This window comes from Apodemus sylvaticus, chromosome 23 (assembly GCF_947179515.1).
Source record: "Apodemus sylvaticus chromosome 23, mApoSyl1.1, whole genome shotgun sequence".
Lineage (NCBI taxonomy): Eukaryota > Metazoa > Chordata > Mammalia > Rodentia > Muridae > Apodemus > Apodemus sylvaticus.
Genome location: NC_067494.1, coordinates 36,838,079 through 36,862,732, shown reverse-complemented (window position 1 = coordinate 36,862,732; position 24,654 = coordinate 36,838,079). Strand labels below are relative to the sequence as shown.

The window sequence follows — 24,654 nt, the reverse complement described above, 5'->3', positions numbered from 1 at the left end:
CCATTGAATTCTGTCCTTTGGTGGAGACTGGCTATTTATGGGCTTTCTTATTTCCTGGGCCACCTGCGCCCCAGCTCCCTCAGCGCCTCTATTTTCCTCTTATTTCTCTTGCCGCCTTTGCCATCGGCACTGGCAGATTCTATTAGCATTCTTCCTAAGCATTTCTCTCAACAGCCTTTTGATGTTTACTCTCCTTTGTTTTTCCATTCAGAAAATTAGTTCAATTTTCTGCTGTCCCGTGTTCCCTAAGTCAAGTGTGGCAGAGGAGACCTATTTTTGTCCCATGCGTTTCCCGAGGTTTGTTTGACACCTCTGACCCATTACACCTCATTTCCCTCAATGTAATGTTTGCTGAGCTCTGAGCGCTGCCCGAGACAGGACTGCAAAGATGAGACCCTCAGGTGTCTCACGGAGTAAAATAGGCTTAGGCACCGTAGCTGCTCCTAGCCAGACAGTTCGTTGTTGGGACTGGTATGATAAATGGTGCCCGAGACGTAAAACTAGATTCTAAATATTTCAGATTTTATTAGGTGTAGCAGTGCCCATTTCGGGTTCTAGGTTGGTTATTTGTAAACCGGACAGTATTCTGTTCTCTCTTTGAGAGAAAATGGTGGAATTTTCAAAGCAAAAGGCTAAGTGATCAACACATCAACCTCTTCCCTCCCTCTCTGTAGTCCGCTGTTTGCAGAGCCCTCTCCTCCTTTCACTGGGCTGTCACCTTGCTATTTCTTTCTCTCAGTTCACCTAAATACTAGAATGGAATTTCTTGGTTTTTTTCTTCCCAACATCATCTTTTTATTATTCATTTGTGATTTTCACACAACGCACTCTGATCGTGTTTGTTTCCCAGTCTTCCCAGGTCTACCCCCCGCCCCCCCAACTCTTTTGGCTTTCCCCAGAGAAAAGAAGGAAAGAAAGAAAGAAAAAAAAGGAATCCAAGTCTAATTTATGTTGCCTGTATACTCACTGGAGATTGGTCCGGATCTCAGTGGTAAGCCCCTTAAAGAAAAATCAAATTCTTCCTCATCTCCATCATCCCTGCCAGAAGCCATCGACTGTGCAGAGCTACATGTTTTAATCCCAATGTTTAAGAGTTTTCTCATCTCCAATGGCTTCCTGTCTAGACTGGTTCTTTCTCTGGGGTGTGGCGGGGTGGGGGTAGGGATGGCCTATTGTGCTTCCGGAGGGCATGCTGATGTCTGAAGCCCGTACTGCTGCCCAGGGCTATGATGATGTTCGTGGTCCGTGCTGCGGTTGAGGGCACAGGGGATGCCCGGTGGTCTGTGCTGTTGCCAGAAACCCTGCGGAACTCCACAAATCCACGACCGCCGCTGATTATAAAGGGCGGAAAGCTGCTTTTGCGGTGGTATTGGTGACTGCGGACTCACAGTTGAGAATGAAAGACTGAGCAGATTTTCTTAAACGTAGCTCCCATGGTCCATCATGAGCTTACATCGGCTCGGCTCGGTGGCTAACCATTGGACATCCTATCAACCTGGCAGTTTAAAACATGGCTTAAAGGGCCCCATATGACACACCTTTGCCACTCAGGGTGGTCCTCCTGCCACTCTGTGTTGACGCTCCCTGGATCAGTCACGCCTACAGTGCTCTATCGTAGCCTGGAAGCCCAGGGTCTTTCTCTTTCAGGCATTTGACGCGGTCAGCCCACAGGTAGCCTCCCTTGACTGCACACTTCCGGTGACCTCGGGTGAACTCGCCTTCCTCTGTGCTTCTGAATGCTCTGAGCATTCCCGGGCTGACCTCATTTTCCTTGATTCATTGAACCCTCTCTATTTTTCTCTCCATCCCTTGTCTCTCTGCCCCCCCCCCTCTTTCTGTATCTATGTGTGTATGTGAGTGTGTGTGTGTGTGTACAGTGCATATATGTATGTGTGTGTGAGAATGTAAGTGTGTGTGTGTGAGTGTGTATGCATGTGTATATGTGTGTGTGTGTGTGAGAATGTAAGTGTGTGTGTGTGTGAGTGTGAGTGTATATGCATGTGTATATGTGCGTGTGTGTGTGTGTGTGTGTGTGTGTGTGTGCCTCTGGAGGCCAGACCCCAAGATCAGGTGTCTTCCTCAGTTGTATTACATTTTAGTTTTTGAGACAGGGACTCTCACTGGAAACTCCCCATACTGGGGTAGAGCAGATGCCCAGTAAGTCCCAGAAGACCTTCCTATCTCCATGTCCCTTGCTCTCCAACAACAGATGCGTGACTCTCCATGCCTGACTTTTTTATATGGGTGCTGGGGATCAAACTCAGGTCTCCATGCTTGTGTAGAAATCATTTTACCAAGTGGGCCATCTTCCTAGCCTCTAATCACCTTTCTCCCATGCCCAACGGGAAACTGTCTGAGAGCATGTTTGGCCATGAGTCCTTGGCAACGAAACATTTTCTACTAAGTGATTATTGAATAAACAAAGAGCCGCCGCTTATAGACTGCTCTGAAGAAATTATTAAGGATCTGGGTCATTGCTTCTTGAGAGATGTTTAACATGTCTAAGAATTCTGTGTTCCTTGGCATCCATATGCCATCAATCAATCAATCATCAATCAGTGAATCATGGGTTATTCTTTAAGAGGTGATTAGAAATTCTCTAGTTTTAGATCATTTCAGCGACATTTGTTTTTTTTTGTGAACCCTTTGAGATGAGACAGGCCTGATTCCTCTTTTACCTAAGGCTCCAAAACTGTCTTCCTTTCCAAGATGGCTCTTGTGGAGAAGAAACACTAAAATCAACTCAGATCAAAGCTTTATGACCATGTTTCCTAGAGACTTATTTTAAATAGTGTTTCTTCACTGAATACCGCCTGAAGATAAAATGTCAGGCAAAAGGTTTCTCTTGAAACAAAGTCTACGTAAGCAGGTCATGGCTCCTTTGTTCCAGGGGTGGTGATGTCGAGCCCTGGGCTTGGGTGCCCATGTTCCAGTGGTCATTATGTCTGGTACTATGGTGGTGTTATTTTCTTTAATGCTGTCTGGACTCAGCTGTGGCATGTGTGTGGGCGTTCCTCTCCAGTGCTACTTCCTGTGTGGCTTCAGAAGAGACTCTGTATTGGCCCACTGCTCATAAAGCCTTTATTGCCTAGTGTTTAATATGATTATGGCAGTCAGTATCCTCAGACTCCTGTCTTTAGGAAACCTGTGAGATACCTCCTTTCTCCAGGCTGCATGCCGTGTAAGCCCCAGGGAAGTGGTAGTACTTAGGGGTGAAGTAAGGCGTTTAGTTTCACATGATCTCGTGAAAGGAGGTGAAACCAAATTGGTAGTTTTGTCTTGTAAGTGATGTCAGCATAAACCCTGGCTGAGAGCGTAAGAGAGTCAGTACTGCCCTGTATGAGTCTCACACACAGGTTAGATCCCCGGTTTCCACAGAGCCTCATTTGGGAAAGTCTCAAGGACCACCAGAGATAGGTTCATGGGTATGGTGGGAGGGGCTTGCTCTATTGACAGGAAACATTTGTCCTGTGCCACCCATCACAGCAGATTGTCTTGGGTTCACAAGACAGTTGAGACATGCTGTAAAAGGCACTGTGATTTAATTTATTTATTTGAGAAAATAGTATGTTGGGTAAAGCTAGAGCTGTGTATAACACAAGTCCACTTTACTCTCAAGAAGAAACTGAGGCCATTCTCCAGGTGAGCTGAAGTGTCCCACCTGTTAATGTCAGGGAGGCATTTCCCCTATTAATTCTGGACAGAGAAATGTACTAGAGTAACTTTTAGGTTACCCACCATCACCAGTGCTTCCCTCATAAGAAAGCATTTTGCAGCCCAGAGTAATCCAGCAGCAGGAGGCTTTCCAGATGTTTGTCAAATTACCCAGTGGCAGGAACATGGGAATACATACCCTCCCCCACTACAGCCATTATAGGAAGCAAAACCAGACACAAGACATGGTGTTTTGATTACTGTGTGTCAGACACTGGGCTAGGTACTAGACACTGAGTTAAAGATGTATGCAGGAACCTGAGTTCTGTCCTGAAGTCTCAGCCAGAGGCTCGGTCTGACTGCCAAGAGCCAATTATGAGCTGAAGTATTTGAAGTAGAGCCGTAGCGGAATGTTACTCAGACTGTCCAAGGTCTACACTGTAGGCGGTGAGACGGCGTATGAGGTGTTGTAAGTTTATGCTAGAACAAGAGTGTGACAAAGGCAGCAGTGCTGGAACTGAGTGCGGACGAGAGACTACACAGACACTGCGAGGCGATCTGGTCAGGGCAGAGATGGAGCACATGTGTGGGATGAAGAGAAGGGCACAGAAATGATTCACAGCTCTGCGATGAGCCTTGGGTGGGCCGTGTTACTACAACACATCCGTCACTGTGAGCCACACAGGGTGCTAACCGTTGAAATCATGATAGTCACTTCACAGGCATCGGCAGCACATGCCAACAAGATTGGACACTGAAGTGAAGTAACACAGCGTTCAACAAAGAATTTGGTCTGACCCACTAGTTATAAGTGATCTCGGTGTTAACCACAATGGTGAAGTTCCTCATCTGTGAATAAAAGGGTGGACCGGGACATGCCAGGACCTTGACAGGTAACACGAAACGACAGTTCCAATGACTACGAATACAGAAGACTGAGAGAAGTTAAGAACTATACAGGAGCTAATTAACTGACTTCTGTAGCCAGAGAAGGTTCCACATAGAAGTGACATTTGGTCAGGCAGTGGTGGCGCATGCCTTTAATCCCAGCACTCTGGGAGGCAGAGGCAGGCGGATTTCTGAGTTTGAGGCAAGCTTGGTCTACAGAGTGAGTTCCAGGACAGCCAGGGCTATACAGAGAGAGAGAGAAAAAAGGAAGTGACATTTGACAGTGTCTCAGAAGAGTCTGTTAATCAGGGACAGCACAGAAGGAAAGACCTTTACAGAGATGAGCTGTTAAAGCACCCAAGACTTCTATAGAGTAGAGAAAAACAATAATAGTGAGATTTTAATTTAATAATAATAATAATTTAGGAGATATTTGTTGGTATATTCGGAAGAAGAGACATTAGGTTGACATTTTAATTGTAATTTTGAGGGTGGATTACTTTAACTGAAGTATATGTCTTCCATCTAAGCACATGACTGTGAGTTCACACTTGGCAACATTCTAGAATTCTTCAAGTAAGCATCAATGATAGGCAAAGAGAAACAGAAGGACAAGAAGTTATAGTTAGGGTCAAAACGCCTGCTCTTCACCTCTGAAAATCAAACCTGAAAAGCAGTGGAGTTACTGAAACCAAGGGCTTGATGGGTTCTTGTTTGGTGATCTGAAAAATGTTTGCATTTGATGGCAGGTTCAGAGGGGGAGAAAAAGTGTCAGTAAAGGGAAGGAAGGTCTACTCACTGGTGACAATGACAAACTCCCCGTGTATGAAAAGGGCTGTGGAGAGAAAAAAAGGAGAATATAGTTGCCAAACCAGTACCCACAGTTACACATTTGGCCATCATAGGGAGGAAGGAAACCCAGGCACGCTCAGAAACAGGAACTAAAGAGGATAGTCGACTGGATGAGTGTCTGGGTGTGAAAGATTCATGTGCATTTCCAGCGAGATTATAGGGTGAGCTCTTGTTAAGTTGAGGCAATCTGCAAACTACTGGAGAGGAAGATAAGAGATGGGGACAGGAAAGATGAGAAGAGGAAGAAGACTTTTATATAAATATCAGTCTTGTAATTGGATAGCATGTGTGTATCTTCTCCTTGTCACATCTATTCAGAAGTTCTAATTCAATTCAAGACGGGATGCTGTTAACAGATGTGTTGAGAGGTCATAGGTCATGAGGGTGGTGTCCTCATGAATGGCAGTTGTGACCTTATCTGGTGAACAGGAATTTCTTATTGGCCATGTGAGGACATATTAAGATCACGGATGTCTGCGGTTTAGGAAGAGGTCATTAGCAACTTGACCTTGCCTAGATATCCCAGCTTCTAGGACATTCTTTTTTTTTGTTTTTTGTTTTTTGTAAGCGTCCTAGTCTGTTGTTTTCTGTTGTAGCTGTCTACACTAAAAAAAAAAAAAAAAAAAAAAAAAAAAAAAAAAAAAAGAAAAAAAGAAAAAAAAATTTCAAAACACATTAAAAATAGTTTCAGTAAATATAGGATATATAATAAAAAAGGAGATTATCATTTCAGTTAAGAGTTTTAAATTCCTACAAACAAACCAAGGATAGGATTCTAAAAATCTTTTTTTTTTCTTTTTAAAAAATGTTTTAGAGTCCTTCAAAAACCATGCTCCCAAAGGAAAAGTATAAATGGGTCTTGAAATTATTTAGCAATATTAAGAAAGGAGATATACTTCTTAAAATAGAGAGCTCAGCGTATGAGATAAAATCAATAATGGACACTGCGTGTATGTCCACACACAAATAAAAAAATTGATAAATAAAGATGTTTAAAAACTTCTTTGCCTCATGAGGGATTGTAATTGGGCACTCTGAGAGCAATTTGAAGATAACTGAATACTTGAAGACACACGTTTACTATTACCATGCAACTTTACTTCAAATTAATACCAAGCCCAGAGTAACATGTATATATACATAGGATGGGGGTCACGTAGAGTGGTTAATTGCAAATTTATAGCTGATAGCACAAACTGTAAGAATGGACACACTCATGATGAACCAGTTGGATAAGGAAGTCACAGAATCTCTCTTCACTGTCACACTGACAATGATTTTTAGGTATAGGCATCAGCATGGAAAAAAATATCAAATGTTTAATGAAAAATGTCTGCCTCAGCACTGTCGTTTAACTCTCACTACAAGAGATACTAAATTGTATGTGGGAACGAAAACATGCTCAGGACAGAGGAAGCTGGAGCGACCGAGGAAGCAGACGAGGGGAAACTTGGGAAGACAGCAGTATGTATATCTTACTTTCTTAAAAATTCTCAAAAATAAGAAAGGGAGAATGGAATGACACTCAGTAATCCAGCAGATGGTGTAGCTGGAGTATCCCATACAGTGCTGTTAACGTGTGTCAAATATACATCACTTGTTTAGCAGAAGGCGTGGCTTGAGCAGAAAGCATGCGGCTTTATCCATTCTCTGGCCTTGAATCTTCCACGTAAGATCACTGCCCTCTTTCCTGCAGAAGTCATCAATTCTGTGTATAGCTTCTTCATCCCCACTCCTCCTGGAACCTTCTGGAATTTGTCTTGTGGTTCCAAACAGTATAGGGGTGAGATAGTCAAGATTCCTGTAATGGTCTAAATCGGAAGTGCGTCCCACAGGCTGGTGTGCTGGAACATATGGTCCCCAGGTGGGGTCACAGTTTGGTGAAGCTGTAGAACCCTTGAGAGACAAGGCCTAACTTCATGAGAAAGGCCACTAGGGGGAGCCTTGAGGGCGATAGCCTGCTTCCCGTCCTGGGTCTTTGCTTCCTGGTCTAAAGTGACAGTTTCAAGTTTCTGCTGCCTCAGACTTAGCCATGGCACCTTCTCCATGATGATGTATTTCCTGAAACTGTGGGCCCAAATAAGCCCTTAATAGGTAGTTTGTCATGACGATGAAAAAAATAATTCTCTAATGAACCTTTTCCTGTCAAGCAACACAATTTGATGGCTTGGGCCCACCTTTCTCTGGGTCTTTCTGGAGTCTCTCCCTCATACCCATGACACTCCTCTCCTGACTTTGACTTGGTACCTGTATCCCTGCTCAGGTTTCCTGGTATCCCTGTTCAGTTTTCCTCAGAGGCTTTTTATTTTTTTGAACTCCTTCCTTGTTTATGTATTAGTCTTCCCCCAGGTTCTTATCCCCAGCCTTTGCCATGATATAGCCTTTCCAGGTGATCATAAACCAGCTTAGACTCCCACTACCTGTCTTCTTCATTCACTACCAGAGATTTTCAATCCACATTTTGGTGTTACATAAATGTTTAAGTGGTTAGTTTTCTGACAAAGTTCAGCAAGGTTTTAAGTGTATTATCACAGGTAGATTTTTATGAACCAAACACCTTACAATTCCCTTTAAAAAGTTGAATTTAGCTTTCCAACAATACAGAAATACACACATGGAAATGTCAAGTATGCGGGGAGAATCCCAAATTCAGAGATTTTGTCATTTAGTTGGTAAGTAAGTAATGGTAGTTTTTACTGCCAGGCATGTGAGAATCCAGTACCACAGATAATCCAGTGTTCCCTCGAATGAAGAACTGTTTGTCCACTGTAGCAGTCATCTTTAATGGTCAGCTGAGTACAATCTAGAATCATCTGGGAGGAGAATCTCAATCAGGGATTGTCTACTTTGGGCTGTCCAGGAGCTTATATGTGAGGAATTGCCTTAAGTGAACTGATGGAGAATGACCCAGCCCACCGTGGGCAGCACCATCCCCTAGGCAGGGAGTCGCGGACTATGTAAGAGAGAGCTGAGCACAAGGACGCAAGTGGGCATAAATGCATTTCTTTCTTTCTACTCTTGACTGTGATCAGTTGCTTCAAGTTTCCACAGTTGTGACTTCCTCAGTAGTAATGGCTTAAAGCTGGAATGATAAGTTAATATAAACCCTTCTCCCTTAAGTTGCTTTTTGCCCACGGTGTTTCACAGAAATGAAACTAGAATATCAACACATAAATTATGTAAGTTTTGCTAACGACTAGGATCATTGTGTATGTGGGGGAGGGTTCAAAGGTCAACCTTGGGCTTTACTCTTGAGGAACCATAGTCTTGTTATGTGAGTCCCTCATTGTCCTGAGGCTCACAGAGTAGAGTAGTCTGGCTGGCTAACGAGTTCCAGGGATCTGCATGCCTCTGCCTCCCTGATGCTGGCATTACAATCGCATTGAGAGACTCCCGAATCCTGGGAAATCCTCACTCAAGTCTCGGGATAGGACGACACCCCAAAAAATTCACGAGAGACCGTTCTTGAATTAAACACTGGTTTAATTCTCCAGTGCATTGGGGCCCCTCTCATGTCCTGCACAGGGACACAGGAGTTTGACCCCGTGCAGCTGCAGCTGGGTTTTTTTTTTAAGACGACTATAAAGAAAAAGGGGAGGGGAAGCTCAGGCAGTGATCTATGTCATAAGGAATGGGGAGATCAGCGGCAATTTAGGGCTCAGCGGAAGGTTATAGGTTATCTTGGACAAACACAGTTACTTTGAGAGGGGATGGGGCGCTAGTCCTTAACACCCAGGTGCTAGTCCTTGAAGCCCAGGGAAGTTCTAGGCTTTGAAGTCGGGGTGGGGAATGCTATCTTAAGGTTGACGTTTTTTTTCTAAGTTGCACTATGTAAAAATCTTGAGTTGGTGTCTCTCAACATCACCACATCTGGATTTTAAACATGGTTTCTAGGCATCTGAGATCCTCATACATGTGCAGCAAGCATCTTACTGACCGAGCCACCTCCTCAGCCCTCAAATGAGACACTTGAGCCATCTTTCCCAGGCCAAAAGGAAAGGCCACTCTTCTTCAATTAAAAACTATGGATATATTTTCCTTGAGAATTGCCCCCAATTTTTAGATCTGTTTTAGATAAAACGTATTTATTTATTAGAATAAGATGTTAGTTTTCTCTATGTCATTCAAACAGGAAGAAAATAGGTTGGGAGAAATAGCTTATTAAACTTTCAACGTCTGTGAAGGTCGAAATGGTCTCACAAATCGACCAAGTGCCTGTCAGTGTTTTCAACCTACCCAGTGAGAAAGCCACATGAAGGTTTTGAAACTGACTAGTTCATGGGTTCCACTTCCTGTTGTGAGAAGGAAAATGTGTCTTAGACGCTGTAAGGCTCTCAAAGGTTGTTTTCATTCCTTCTTGTAGAGCAGTTGGGGGTTTCATCTTCACAAGTGAAACCGAAACTGTCACTAGTTTGCTATTTCTCTAAGGTGCAGCGTGTTTCTGGCCAGGGGAAACACAGCAGTTAGGCAAAGAGCTTGTGTGGAGTGATGGAACACTGCTCAGGAGACTGTTGACCAGATGTGGATGGATATCCAGCTCTCAACCCAGACTCAGTGCAAGAATCTAGTTGTAGTCCTAGGGCTGATTTTAGGAGACACGAAGACCCATTTTTGACTTGGATTTTCCTGGAAACCATCTTAGGCTTGATGGTGGAGCTGAAGGGCCAGCAGTGTCACTGGGAGCCATTGCAGGATGACTGGAAACTCAGTTCCCTGTTCCATGCTTCAGGAGCCCACGATTGCAAAACCACTCCTGTTCTTCCCTTCCAGACTTCAAAGTGGTTTCCCAGGCATTGTGTCCTACTTGGGGCTTCTTTTTAAAAGCTGCAGTTGCTGTTTGAAACAACGTAGTAGTTTCATCTTGTTTACCTGGGCTTCCAGCCTTCTAGGAATCAGCTTGGACGTCTCTGCCTTCTCCCACAGCCCTGGTTCTTAGTAACTTGGTTTGCCTTTTAGGATCCCAGATTCCCTAAGTCTTATTGACGATGAAGTTCACTTATTATCCATGTCTTCAGTCCCAGATCTCTATTTGGACAATATTGTGTAACCAGCGGGTACTAATTGGATTTCCCGATCCCAGGATAGTGGTGTAAAAATAAAAATAAAAAATAAAAAATAAGCCCAGACTAAGGAATAGTAGGGGAATCTTAGACCAAGAAGTTGGTAGTGTGGGAAATATTTGGGAAAGGAAAGGTAGATGGAGCTCCTTACCATGATAGTATGTTTAGACTTGATTAGCATGCCATGATTGACACATGTAGAATCTATTTAAAAACTACCTTCAAAGAGATCAATCAATAATCCAAGGGAAGAAAAGGTGTTTATAAAACAAAAAGCCAACCCTCCATTGCCCTCCTCTTGTCTCCATGAAGAAACACAATTTAACCTTGACTCCAAGTTTCCTGCTGAGGGAAATGAACGCCATCCTTATTCTAAAAGGATGGGTTTTCTTTATTAAGTGGTTGCTTGTCTTTGTATGCCCCATGATGCATTGATATATGGTTATTTATAGAAACAGGATTCTTAGTTATCAGAATATCTTCACAAATAAATCCTGGCAGATATGCTTGAGACTTATGAGATTAGAAATCATACATACACACATATATATGCATGCACACACACACATACATACATACATATTTATGGGTTTAAAGTGACTTTTCCTTGGGTAATATTGAGTGAATTTTCCTTGTTAAATCTTGGCCTGTGACTTTAAAAGTTCTATCCCATTCCATTACAGATCATATTCCCTTGTCAAACATATAGCAGAGCCACAAATGCCATTCGTTAGTAGTTAGATATATGGACTAATAGCCAGATGCATCCAAAGAACCATAAATTTTATGAAATTACTCACCAACTTTTAGAACATGGTTTTAATTGCATGCTTAAAAATTTAAAATGTCTCTGCTTGTTAACATAAATGAAATCTATTTAAACGTGAAGAATTTCAGCTTAGCTGCCGTGGAAGAAAATGAAGTTTTTTAAAGTTAAAATTCTGTCTAATAGCTGTACACATACACGCAGACAGACAGACAGACAGACACAGAGCAGGAGAGGCATTTGCAAGCATATTTTTTCCTTTGGAATTCCCAGTGTTTTTTAGAATCTGATCTCACATGACTTGATGAAAATGTGCTGTGATAAATGTGTGTATTTTGTCTAAATCTTCGTGTCTCATTTGAATAGTTGAATATTTATCTTCTATAAGAAGTGTGAGAAATATTCAGAGATAAAGATAGAATGAGATATGTATATTAGACTGCAAATAAATTCTCCATTGGGAGGCTTTAGAATCCCTCAGGTCGCACAAGAAGAGATAAGGGATTGAAATTCCCAGGGCTATTTAATTCCCGTGGTTTAGGTAAGAATCCTGCACATTAGCAAGACCACGAAGTTAGTGTGATGTGAGCGTTTACTACTTTGAGATGGAAACAAGTATTCTCCGGTTTTACTTAAACAATGGATATTATTCAGAAAATAAGAGGAAAAAGAAAAGATACTGCTTCTTGTAATGTATTTCGTGATGTTTTAAAACTTCAACAAACCCAGCACCATCCTAACCTAAGTAGCAGCAAGAGCTGCTTGTGGGAGGAAACAGGAAGCGTTACAGATAAATGCCTGTTACTCTTCTCCAGGTTCAGCTCAATGTATATCGATTCTAATTAGCACATTTTGTGCCTCAGCTGGGAGCGCCCCTTGAGCTCCGCTTGGAGAGGCTTTTTTTTTTTTTTTAGAATCCACTCCGCTCATAAACACTGCCACCCCCTCCCTCCTTCTCTCTTTACAAATGTTACAACACAATCAGAAATTTCCTCTTTTCTTTCCTTCCTGCATTTCCCGCAGGTCCCCTTGCGTCAGAAGCCCAGGAAGAAAACTCAAGGTAATTCGATTCCTTTTGTTCCTTTATTCCTTTCTTGTCTGTGTTAGTGTGATTTTTTTTCTTTCTTTCTCCTGGATGCCTTCTTGGGGTGGGGTGAGGTGGGGGGGGGGATCAGATTCTGGACTGTCTGAATCTTAATATCAGGAGATGGGTGCCAGATTAATTTTTGGGGGGTTGCTTTTGGATTGATTTTTTAAGAAAGAATGGCACACTGTTCATTTGGACCAGTTTCCTCGCGCTCTGTCCACGGAGCTTAGAGAAGCTGGCACGGAGTCTGGGAAGTGACCGTGTTCCTAGGTGGGCTTTAACCCTTCCGTACCTATTGCATAACTGCCTCTGTTATTGTGGGAAGGACCCGTGTGTGTCCACCACAATGTGGCTTCCAGCATGAGAGTCTAATGTTTTCAACTTACTCTCTTTGACTGAGGTTCTCAGATTCATGCTTGCATATAAAGTCTCTTTGCCCTGGTTTTCTAGGCACCGAATGGAGGTTTAAAAATAGAACAAATACATGATTTTTTTTTTATATTCACTTTGCATGAATGAAAATGTCCAGTCCTTTCTGTGCCACAACTAAAACTTGCCTTTTTTTTTTTTTTTTTTTTTTTTTTTTTTTGCCACCTGAGTCCGGGTCCCACTCACCTGCCCATGTAACTCTTGCAGGGTTTTTCACCATGAGTCGGAGAAGGATATCCTGTAAAGATCTGGGGCACGCTGACTGCCAGGGTTGGCTGTACAAGAAAAAGGAAAAGGGAACTTTCCTAAGCAACAAATGGAAAAAGTTCTGGGTGGTGCTGAAGGGGTCGTCGCTGTACTGGTATAGCAATCAAATGGTGAGTGACCCCTCCTCCTCCTGCCCTAGCCTGGTTACCAAAGCAGGGCTTCCAGAGTCCTGGCCAGGCGCTCCCCATGGGGAAGGATTCTCTCGGAGTTGGAACAGAGCAAATCAGCAGATTTGTTAGAGGATTCATTTCTGCCCCAGGAACCATGTAGGTTAGTGAGCTGTGCTGTTTGGGAGAAGCCATCTGGCTTCATTATTCTGACTGGAGAGGAAGAAAAGGGGCCCTAAATATATCCTTGCTTAAGGAAAGAGCCCTCCAGTTCCCCTGATTTTATTATTCTGTGAGATCCTAATAGTTCCAGGATCTGTCTGGATGTCATTTGCCGTGGGAAGTTTGCATTGCTAAGGTCTGTTGGACTCAGCTTTGCCCTCTATTGAGGATATAAATCCATCAGCTCAGGGAAGTGATCTCCATCCTTTCTCCCACTAACTTCTCTGCTCCTGACCTTTGTGAGATCGGTTGGTTTGGGATGGCTAACCTGTATGCCAGTCTTGTGTAGATTGTGCTATTGTTCCACGGTGACATTCCTGTCCCAGTATTGTGAGAGCAACACTCACTGAGGTAGTTGCTGAACTTATCCTGTGATGGGCACAGGCTGCTGGGGCGAGCTTTATGGTTTGGCCTTAGAGAAAGAGCTGGAAATGAAGTTACTGTATTGTCTTTTGCGTCTGGAGACATTCTGAGAGGGATGTTCGTGTTGTTGAACACTCTGTAGAGCTTTGCAAGGTAGATCTGTCACTGACTCTGGGGAATGGGAACCCATTACCAATCTTGGAGAACTAGGGTCCCTTTGTTATAGAAGAAAGACCAATAAAGAAGCTCTGTTAAGCCATTTAAGGGATCAGTGCTAAGTGAAGCCAAACCAGGACTGGGTAGATTTCTAAACAAATACAACTTCATTCTTAAGGAAAATTAAGGTTAACATAAGTATTTTGTGTTTCCTATTATTTTAATTTTTGAATTACATTTATTTATTTATTTATTTATTTTGTGTGTGTGTGTGTGTGTGTGTGTATGTTTGGGTATGTATGTGTGTCACCACTCATGTGTGGAAGGCACAGGACAACTTACAATAAGGAATTGTTTCTATAGTGTGGGTCCCAGGGATCTAACTCAAGTGGTCAGCCCTTGGCCACAAGTACCTTTATCTACTGAGCCATCCCTCTAGCTTCCGTTTCCTATTATTCTAGGCTATGGCATTTGGGTAGTTATCCCGGAGTGATTGTCACCTCCTTAAGACAAGCTGATCTGAGTGGTCCTAAAAATAGCACTGGGGGATTTCTTGAGCCTGTGGGGTAGTTTGGGTGTTGGAACATGCTGCATCTATGGGACATAACAGGTCTCAGAAGTAAGCAGGCCATTTAGCTTCTCTCTCCCATCATTTGGACAGAGGGCACCGTCCCTGTCTTAGAATGTGAAGATGTCTTCTCTGGACCAACACAATTACGACTTGACTCATTTGGCTTCTTCAGCTTCTGTTCCTCTGAGGAGAGTAAAACAGGTTACTTTTAGGTTTCAGACCTTCCTAATCTTAGACATGAGGAATCTCATGCTTCTGAATGGAGCAGCCATGTTGGCTAAGGCTAAGGAGTGGGGAGAAGATGGAGTCTTAGATGCCTGTGGGCGTCCCATGCCTGTGCTCTTTCATTAGGGGCAGAAAGCAAGCTTTGGGATGCTGGTCATGCATTTTAGTACCATTAAATTAGTAGCATTAGCTTGAGAATAAGCTTGCTGTTGGCTGGCCAGGGAGATAGAGGATTATAAATGGTGTACAGAAGAGTTTTCCACAGAGGACTTCCCATGTTCTTTTGCTCTCTCTCTCTCTCTCTCTCTCTCTCTCTCTCTCTCTCTCTCTCTCTCTCTCTCTCTTTTAAATAGTCATTCCTGACATCTTAATTGTATGTTTGTTATAGGTAGACCTCAATGAAGTTTTAATTATCAGTCTATTCCTTATTCTTCTTAGAGGGCCACCCCTGTGCTTTGTGACTTTGTATATCATATGATGGTCTATCCCATGGAACAGCTACTGTATGCCAAGGGGTGTTCTATTTTGCATGCAGGCTCTTATCTAGCCTTCAAGACAGTCTTTACCTGGGTATGTTGGTATAGGATTATAGACTTAGCCACTCAAGAGGCTGAGGCAGGAGGATTGCAAGTACAAAGCCTGCCTGGTCTACAGAGTGAGTTCAAAGACAGTCTTGTCCATTTAGTGAATCACTGTCTCACAATGAAAGAGAAATACAAAATGTCTGAGGATATACCTCAGTGGTCAAGTGCTTGCCTAGCGTTGTGATGTCCAGGGCACAATCTCTGGAGGGAGACGGAGACAGAGACAGAGATAGATAGAGATAGGTAGAGAAGAGACATAGAGACAGAAACAGAGAGACAGAGATAGGCAGATACATAGACAGAGACAAAGACAGAGATAGAGACAAAGAGGTAGAGGGAGATGAGATAGACAGAAATAAACAATGAAAGGCATAAACAGAGAGACAGAGACACAGAGGGAGGTAGAGACAGACCGAGATATAGACAGGAAGATATAGACCTCAGAGGCATACTTTAAAAGATGGTAGGATTGAAACCTAGTATAAACTACTGAAGTCATACATGAAAGAAATGAATAAAAACTGCTTCCTTGTCCAGGCTCCTTTAATTCCTGATTATGACATGCCATACTAAATTTTTCTGAGGACCAGGATAAGTGATATCATATTACTCCGTTTGCAAAGGGGGGGATGGAGAGATCATCTGTATGAGCGGTAGTTCTGCTTTGAATGTTCAGGCTACCCGATCAGATCCCTTTGCTCATCCCTGTTGCTGTCTTTATTGCACAGGGACCTTGTCACCCTCCCCTCCCCGCCTTTCTGTTGTTGGTACGCAGCAATGAGTGGGGGACTTACCCCCTTCTGCTCACATTGCTTCTCCCAACACCCCTATCCAGACTTCCTGAGGAAAGGTCATTAATCATTTTTCACATAGCATTTTGTTGGCTTGGAATGTGTCAGAGCACAAGTAACCGCACGCCTCTTCTTACGGCACTGTGCATACGTTTAATAGCCACAAAAACTCATCTATTGAAAAACCTGGAATTAAACTCTATACTCTCACTTTCCCATGCTCTTGGGGTGAAGTTCAAACCCACTTTGGGGTATCATCTTAATGGGTATCTTTTTCTTCTTTCTGCACACTCCACATCCTAACCCAAGCCTTAGCTATGGAACCTTTGATTTCTACTGATGTGTTCTGATTCTATGTGCAATTTGTCTGTATAGATTCCCTGCTCAGAAAGGCTCTGCTCCTGTAAGCTTTTTCTCTTGCCCAGTTTCAGCAAACCTTCCCCTCTTCATAAGAGCCACATTTTAATTTGATTGCACATCTTCTATGTAGACTTACTACAGACCTAAACTTAGCTCTTCGTCTTCCTCCATTAATATTATTTTATAATATTTTGATTGTCGCAGAGATCCTTCCTTCGGAATGTGTGTCAGATTCCTGTCTTTTGTAATTGGTCATTATACCTACATAGCAAGATCGTGGATTTGTATCTTTAGTACTTTAGTGTCTGGCGTTGAATAAGTACTTGATTGAGATTTGTTGATTTCTCAAGTAAACAGGAATGAGGAGTCGCTGACACTTACTTTGCCTAAAGGATTCTGAGAGATGAGATTTTTGTTCAAGTATCTTTCTTGACAGGAAATCATTTCCCAGGAGTGGCATTTTCACTTCTACTCTTAAAAAATATGATTCGGTTGGGGGCTCGCTAGAAAGGACTCCTGTGGGGCACTAGGCCCCCCACAGATGTTCCCATCCTTGCTTTGAAGCTTTTAGGAGTAGAAGAGAGGGGTAGGTGAGCATCTGAGTCTGGGGACTAATGTGAACAAAGGTGAGATAGTATATATAAGCTGTACCACGCTCGTACTATAGACATGTCTAATTTCCATAACAACCACCTGTCATCAATTTTATTGCTCACTAGTGAACTTACTGAAAGCCAAGAGCTAAAGGAACTGGCTCAGAGCTTCCTAGGGAGTCACTGGCAGAGCCGGGTTCAACACCGAGCTATTCCAACGCCAGAGCTGAGCTCTTTTCTGTAGACTGTGGGACAGACAGATGACCTGTGCCAGCAAATACGGACCTCAGACTGTTTACACTGTTCACAAATAGGTAGGGCCACCGGGAAGGAAGGGGTTAAAGAAGATTCTCAGGCTGGCAGAGAAACTGGCACGTGGAAACATGAGCTTAGCAGCAGTTAATTGGGAAGGAGGGCGGTATTGGAAACCTGGTTAGGATTTGGTCAGAAAATGCAAGCATTCAGACGTGGATTCTCGGACTGAGAGTCAGGACTGCAGCACCTTGATGGAGGGAGGCACCATATGGAGAGTCCTTGGCTATGAGACAAAGCAGTTGAGGCTAAAATAAGACTGACCTCCAAGTTTTAGGGCCTGGGAAAATAACATGAAAATCGAGAAGGAATTTGCTGGTAAAATGTAGAGTTTTGTATCAGCTCATCCTCGGCTGCACAGTTGGTTAATTTTTTGTATTGTCCATTACTTGTCCAATTACTAGAAACTTGAGGGTTTCTTTCTTTTTAATCAATTAACCAATATTGATGTCATTGGGGCAGCAACAGTTCAGGAAAGCGATGGGGCTGCTGGGTAAACCACCTGGCCCTGCTTCATGGAAATTTCAGGTCCACCCATGCCGTGTGCAGGGCAGTGTTAGGCTAGTACCTACTCTGTAGAGTTCCCAGTCCTCTGAGGCTCCCACCTGCCTGTACAAATGTGGCCCTGACTGTCCCTCACTGTCAGCATGGTTGCATGTCAGCACACTGTGGTAACCGTGTCCTGATGTCATCCTCACTAGCTGCACGCGAATGAAGTGTGGCTCTCAGAGGGGCTTCGATGTGGAAGGTGCTTTTCTTGGAAGCAGTTTCCCGAGCATCTTTCTTATTCAAGTTTGAATAAGTTGGTAGAGTAGAACTGGCCCTTCCAAGAAAATCTTACTTGAAAGCCAGAATTTCTCGATAAGAGAACTGTCTTGATTGGCAAATATGGAGAGCTGTTCTTTCAGCTGAAGAAAAACAAAAAGTGGCTTGGTTTCTCCCTGAAAAGAAGGCATCTTCTCTGCCTTTGGTCCTATACCTGTCAGGCACAACGTTCTCTTAGCATATAATTTTGGTGAAATACATATTATTAGTGAAATTGCCATAGGTTGAAAAATGTTCTTTTTATTGACATACTCTTTTCTTATGTGACTTTTTAAAGAATATTTTTTATTTGTTATTTTGTGCATTTGAATACTGGATATGCGTGTGTGTGTGTGTGTGTGTGTGAGTGTATTTATGTGTGTGTATGCATGTATGTATTTGTGTGTGTATGTATATGTATATATTTGTGTATGTGTATGCATGTGTGTATATATATGTGTGTGTGAGTGTATATGTGTGTGCATGTGTGTGTGTATGTGTATGCATGTGTATTTGTATATGTGTATTTGTGTAGATGTGCGTATGCATGTATATATGTATATGTGTTCGAGTGTATATGTGTGCGTGCATGTGTGCATGTATATGTATATGCGTGTGTATGCATATGTGTTTTTGTGTGTATGTGTGTATATTTGCATATCTGTATTTGTGTGTATGTGTATGCATGTATGTATGTGTATGAACATATGTGTGTATGTGTGTGCATGTGTGTATGTATGTATATATGAATATATATATGAATATATATGTATGTGCATGTGCATGCATGTGCATGTATGTGTGTGTAGGCTGGGATGCATGCCACAGAGAGCATATAGGAGTCAGAAGACTCTGTGGAACTGGTTCTCTCCAGCTTTTTAAGGGCTCCATGGTTTGAATTCAAGTTGCCAGGAGTCCGTCAAACACCTTTACTGGCTGAGCCACCCCACCATCTCTTGGCCCATTTCTATAACTTAAATATATTTCTAACTCTGAAAGTAAAAGATAAAGAGTAGTAAACACCAATATTTTGGGGGAAATAATTTAATTTGAATTTTCATGTTACTTATTAATGAGCTATATAAATTTTTCTCACATCTTCCCTGACAAAATCCGATTTCAATGAGACTTATCGGTGTCTAATCTGCCTGAACTCCATATTTATTGTCTGAACTGAAGTCCAGTGATTTGAAGCTTTTCTACACTGGCATCAGTTAGTGACATGAACCTGGTAAACATTATGCCAGCCTATAGTTGTGTTAGAGCAGAGAAGATGTAGCGTTGGGGCACTCTACAAAGGCAATGCAGGACAAGCTAGTGACCGGGTGATCTCACAATGATACCTCATTTATTTAAAGTCAATCTATGGGTCTAAAAGAAGAATGATTTTTCCTAAAGACAAGCTACCAGGTGGAAAACACAAGCACATCCATGGTCACCTACTTAAAGAAGTGAGATATATCTAATATATACTTTATTTATATGTATATGTGCAGTATCCATATTTATAAATGTTAATATACATTAATATATGTGTAGAGTTTGTCAGCAGAGACATCATTAAAGTAATTCTCTGTGCATCCATTTTTCTAGTAATAAACTGACCAAGAACACTATCTGTGTGTAACTCTGAGCTAACTTGAGAGCTTTGAACGCAGATCAAAAGCACCATAAAGACACAGAAGGAACACACACAATGAACAGCACTTTTGTGCCTGCTTTAAAATATACCTGCCTGGGTATTGTAGTTGCAGGGTGCAGAACTTTGCTATGGACCCTTGGGTCCTATAAGTGTTTCCTCCTGGTGACTGTGTCCTATCCTGAAAACATACCTACTGACTCACATGAAGCCATAGGACAGGTACACAGACTGGAAGGGATCAGGTGTTCTTTTGCAGAGTGGCTCTCTGCAGGAGGAGGTCAGGTGACCTGGGGTCGGAGCAGAGATTGATGTGGTATAAGTGTGTTTCCTGGAATGGCAAAAGTAGCCTGCGAGAGCAAAACTTATGCTGTGAGGTGAGGACTCTTTAGAAGTCTCTCCTTGAAGATATATCATCCCTCTCAAAGGAGCCCCTTTAAGGGACAGAGCCAGCTGCTTCCATGAAGAGGCTGGCTGAAAAACTCATTTGTCCCTGGGCTCTGTGTTTAATCTCCTATACCGTGTATTTCAAAAGGAAGCTCTATCCAAGGGAAAAAGGACTTAGAGGTGGAGCATATTTAAGGGGTCGGAATTTGAGGTTAGAATTAAATATTTGAAACAGTGCCTTCAGAAAAGGATACAAGGAAATGGTATGCTGTGGAAGAAGATGGCCCCCCAGGCTCAAAGACAGGGGACAGGTCACACCGGATGCTGCACACACCCACTCTGGGAGTCTAGCTTCTTCCTCTGAGACACAAAAGCACAGACAGAAGCCTGATACCTGGTAAAGAGATATTAAGACAGCCCACGATCCTCTCTTAAGTCTCCTCACATTTAATCTTACCCAACTTACTGTGGTGACTACACACATTCTCTATAAAAAACAAATCATGACTTTAGAATACTGGCTGTAAAATCCAAAAGTAACTGTTTTAAAGTATTGGTGAAATATGTGTAAGTACAGGTGAAAGACACACACACACACACAAACACACACGTCACTGTCTAGAGCATTTTAAAGGGTGCATTTCAGTGGCATTGAATGTATTCCCATTATTGTGCAGCTCGCCCCACCCTTCCTCTCCTGAACTCTTCATCTTGCCAAACTGAAACTCTCAACCCATTAATCCACTCTCTGTATTTTCTCTACTCGTCCCTTGCAACTACTAAAGAATTTTCTGTCTATGAGTTTGACTACTGTATGGCTGCCCAGTAAGTATAGAAGTATATGGTCATATACTTTAAATCTCTCTCTCTCTCTCTCTCTCTCTCTCTCTCTCTCTCTCTCTCACATCCATCCATCCATCGACCCATCCATCTATCCACCCACCCACCCATCCATCCATCTACCTATCTACCTATCTACCTATCCATCCATCCATCCATCATCCATCCATCCATCCATCCATCCATCCATCCATCCATCCATCCATCCATCCATCCATCCATCCATCCATCCATCTATCTATCTATCTATCTATCTATCTATCTATCTATCTATCTATCTATCTATCTATCTGATGGCTGGCTCATTTCACAAAGCATAACATCTTCAAGTTTCAATTTCTTTTCTTCATAAAGACATCCTTCTGTATCTGTATCTTGCGTTTACCTATCTGTTTTTGTCTGTTGATGAACGCCCTTGCTACACTTACTTTTGATCTCGTGTCAGAATGTCCCTAGTACAAGGACCTGCAACTATGTCTTTGAGGCTCTGCTTTGAACTCTTCTGGGCACATATGCAGGATTACAGGATAATCATTCTTTTAGTTTTTGCAGAAACAGTTTTCTGTAGCACACTGCTCTTTTCTGCTTCTCCTGACAGAGCCTAGAGGTTATAGTGTCTCTAGAACTTTTGCAGGGTTTACTTTTTTCTGGTAATTACCATCTTAATGAGCACAAGGTGCTAAACATCCCATTGTGATTTTGGTCCACATTTCCTTGAGGTTGAGCGGGATAAACATCTCTCCATTGCACTTATTGGTAGAGTAAAAAAAAAATGTTTACTCTACATTTTTTAGAAGCAGAGGTGCTGTTTCTGCTGCTTGGCCTTCAATAGTATCTTAATGATAGTCATGAAAACAGCTTAGGGAGATTGGAAGGCTCCTTGAAGATTTAATATCCATTGTGTGATGGTAGATTATGTGTTATCTCATAACTGTGATATCTCAAGGATTACTATTCATTATTTTCCCTTATTTTTTATTGCCCCGAAATCTCTAATATTCATACCCATCACTTAAATCTTATATGAATCTTTTTTAAACAAATTGATTATTTTTATTTATTTAGATTTCAAATGTTGTCCCCCTTCCAGATCACCCCTTTTCAAATCCTTTCTCCCCCTCCCTTTTGCCCCTAAGAGGGTGCACCCCTACCCACCCACTCACTCCCGCCTCACTGATCTAGCCTCCCCCTACACTGGGGCAACAAGCCTCCACGGGACCAAGGTCCTCCCCTCCCACTGATGCCAGACAAGGCCTTCCTCTGCTACATAAGTAGCGGGAGCCATGGACCCATCCATGTGTTTCTTTGGTTGGTGGTTTAGTTCCCTGGGAACTCTGAGGGGTCTGGTTAGTTGATATTGTTCTTCTTCCTATGGGGTTGCCATCCCCTTCAGCTCCTTCAGTTCTTCCCCTAACTCCTCCATTGGGGACCCTGTTCTCAGTCCAATGGTTGGTTCTGCATTTGTCTTAGTCAGGTGTTGGCAGAGACTCTCAGAGGACAGCTCTACTGTAGCAGTTCTTGGCATCAGCAACAGTGTCAGGGTTTGGTGACTGTATATGGGATGGATCCCAAGGTGGGGCAGTCTCTGGATGGCCTTTCCTTCAGTCTCTGTTCCATTTTTTTTGTCCCTGTGTTTCCATGTATGACCTTTTGTGTCTGGGTTACCTTTATATGAATTTTATATGATGTTCCTTCTTTTTTTTTGCTATTACATTTAAAGGGAAGATGAATTAACTTAAATTTTGTTTTAAATATAATATTTTGGTTAATTATTTGAGAATGGTATATAGGCAAACAATATATATTGATTATATTTGTTCCCCCTCCTCCTTCTAAATTTCTCCCTCCCTAATTTCATCTCTCTCTCTCTCTCTCTCTCTCTCTCTCTCTCCACACACACACACATACACATTTATGTATATTGTACTGAGTCCCATTTGTGTTAGCTGTAAACTCATGGGTCTGTCTCTCCATCAGAGCCCTCATTCTAAAAGGAAACAGACTCTGCTTCCCCTAGTAGCCATGAATAGCTCCTCAGCTAGCAGTGAGGTCTCCTTAGCTCCCCTCTTACTCAATCCCCTTGTTGGCTGGATTGTTCTCCCATAGGCAACTGTTTTGCTCTTGGGGTTTTAACTATGGATGGCGCATTCAATTGATTAGTTATCAAGAGATAGTATTTATTCTATGTTCATGAGAGTCAATCAAGTTTTCCCAAGGCTCTCTTTTCATTTTTCTTGCTTACCTTTCTTTCATTGGGCTATGCTGCTGAAGAAGCCTACACTGATGAAAAGGATAGCCCCTCTGGGGTTCCAGGATAGCCCCTCTGGGGTTCCAGGATAGCTCCTCTGGGGTTCCAGGCTTCTAAGAGAGCAGGTGAGGTGGCTGGCCATGGGTAGCTCATGAAAGGGCACATGTGCTGAGGTTTTTTTCTTTATCGCAGAGAACAACCACCAATCTTTCAAATTGTGAAGGTTCTATCCTAACTGCTCTTGGAAATGACATTTCTCAAATGAGTCTTCGTAAGAGAAATATATGTTCACTTATCACATGATGTCATTGGGAGAGAAAGAGTGGCCAGGAAATGATTTATAGACATGGGATGGGATGCCAGCTACCTCACAGTCCCCTCTCAGGTAGGACACACCGTGGTAGGGAGGAGGCCATATCCGTGGGTATGCCTTAGAAGGTGATAATGAAGAGGGATTATAAAATTGATTATGTTGTTGATGGTCACTATGAGTAGGAGTTTGTTTATCCATTTATTTATCCTGTGGGAAAGACAGGTTGGCTTAGGTTTCTCACAAGTGAACCCCAAGAAGATTTGGGTGTGAGTGGCCCTTGCGGGAAGTAATTCAGGAGATGCTGTTGTTTTGTGGTTTGTCACAGACTGGGTCTAGGATTCCCCGGGGATACCAAGAATCTTGAATGCTCAGGTTCAAAACAGTGTAGCATTTGCATACAGTCTACACACACCCTTTTTTTATTCCTTAAATCATTGCTATATTACTTATGATGCCCAAATGCAATGTTAATATTAAACAAACTGTTGTTTTGTGTGCGTTTAATAGAGACACCATTTTTATCATCGGTGATTATTGATTCAATCCATGCACATAACACATACAAACCCAGAGCCACAACTACCTTGGTGAGGGAATGACAAATGAGAGAAGGCAGAGGGTAGCTGAGGATGGCTGTGGGTAACCCAAGCTAACAGACCTGGAGAATTCAGTGCTTTTGGAAAATAAACAATCCAGAGTTTGTATGCCAAGTGTCAGGGGCTGGAGTATTCATGCACCAAGTCTCCTCAGACATGAGCCAGGAGCCCATTTTAGGGTCTTGCTTTGTGACTCCCTCTGCAAGTCAGAAGTGTGGGGTCGGGGGGCTAGACCCTCCTAGCAGAGAAATGCAAGTGTTGGCAGTGGGAAGTCTGGCTAGGGTTCCCTGGGTGGTCAGAACCAAAGGACAGGCTAAGTCACATTGTGTGAGCATTGTCCAGACATTACCTGCCGACCTCAGAGCCCTCGATTCTCTCTCTCTTGCTGGGCCCTTAGCAGCCTGGAACCATTGGGATTTTCTGGAACCACCTTGGTCCACATTTAGAATTAACACCCAGAAGTTTCTGAATTCTGTAAGAAATTGAGGCTTTTATTAATCAGCCAAAGACATTTATCAATTGTTTTCTGTATAGAGTATA

The 24,654-nt window shown here is 42.7% G+C and overlaps 1 protein-coding gene across 4 annotated transcripts in view; it reads left to right on the top strand.

The window, feature by feature from the left end:
• Window positions 1–24,654, top strand: part of Ipcef1 (interaction protein for cytohesin exchange factors 1) — a 152,403-nt gene that overhangs the window by 62,780 nt on the left and 64,969 nt on the right. For 3 of the 4 annotated variants that reach the window (XM_052169903.1, XM_052169902.1, XM_052169901.1), the window contains exons 4-5: window positions 12,244–12,280; window positions 12,944–13,113. The exons of the other annotated variant lie outside the window; for it this stretch is intronic. In XM_052169903.1, the coding sequence (XP_052025863.1) occupies window positions 12,244–12,280; window positions 12,944–13,113 (207 nt within the window). The remainder of the gene's footprint in view (window positions 1–12,243; window positions 12,281–12,943; window positions 13,114–24,654) is intronic. 4 annotated transcript variants of the gene reach the window in all.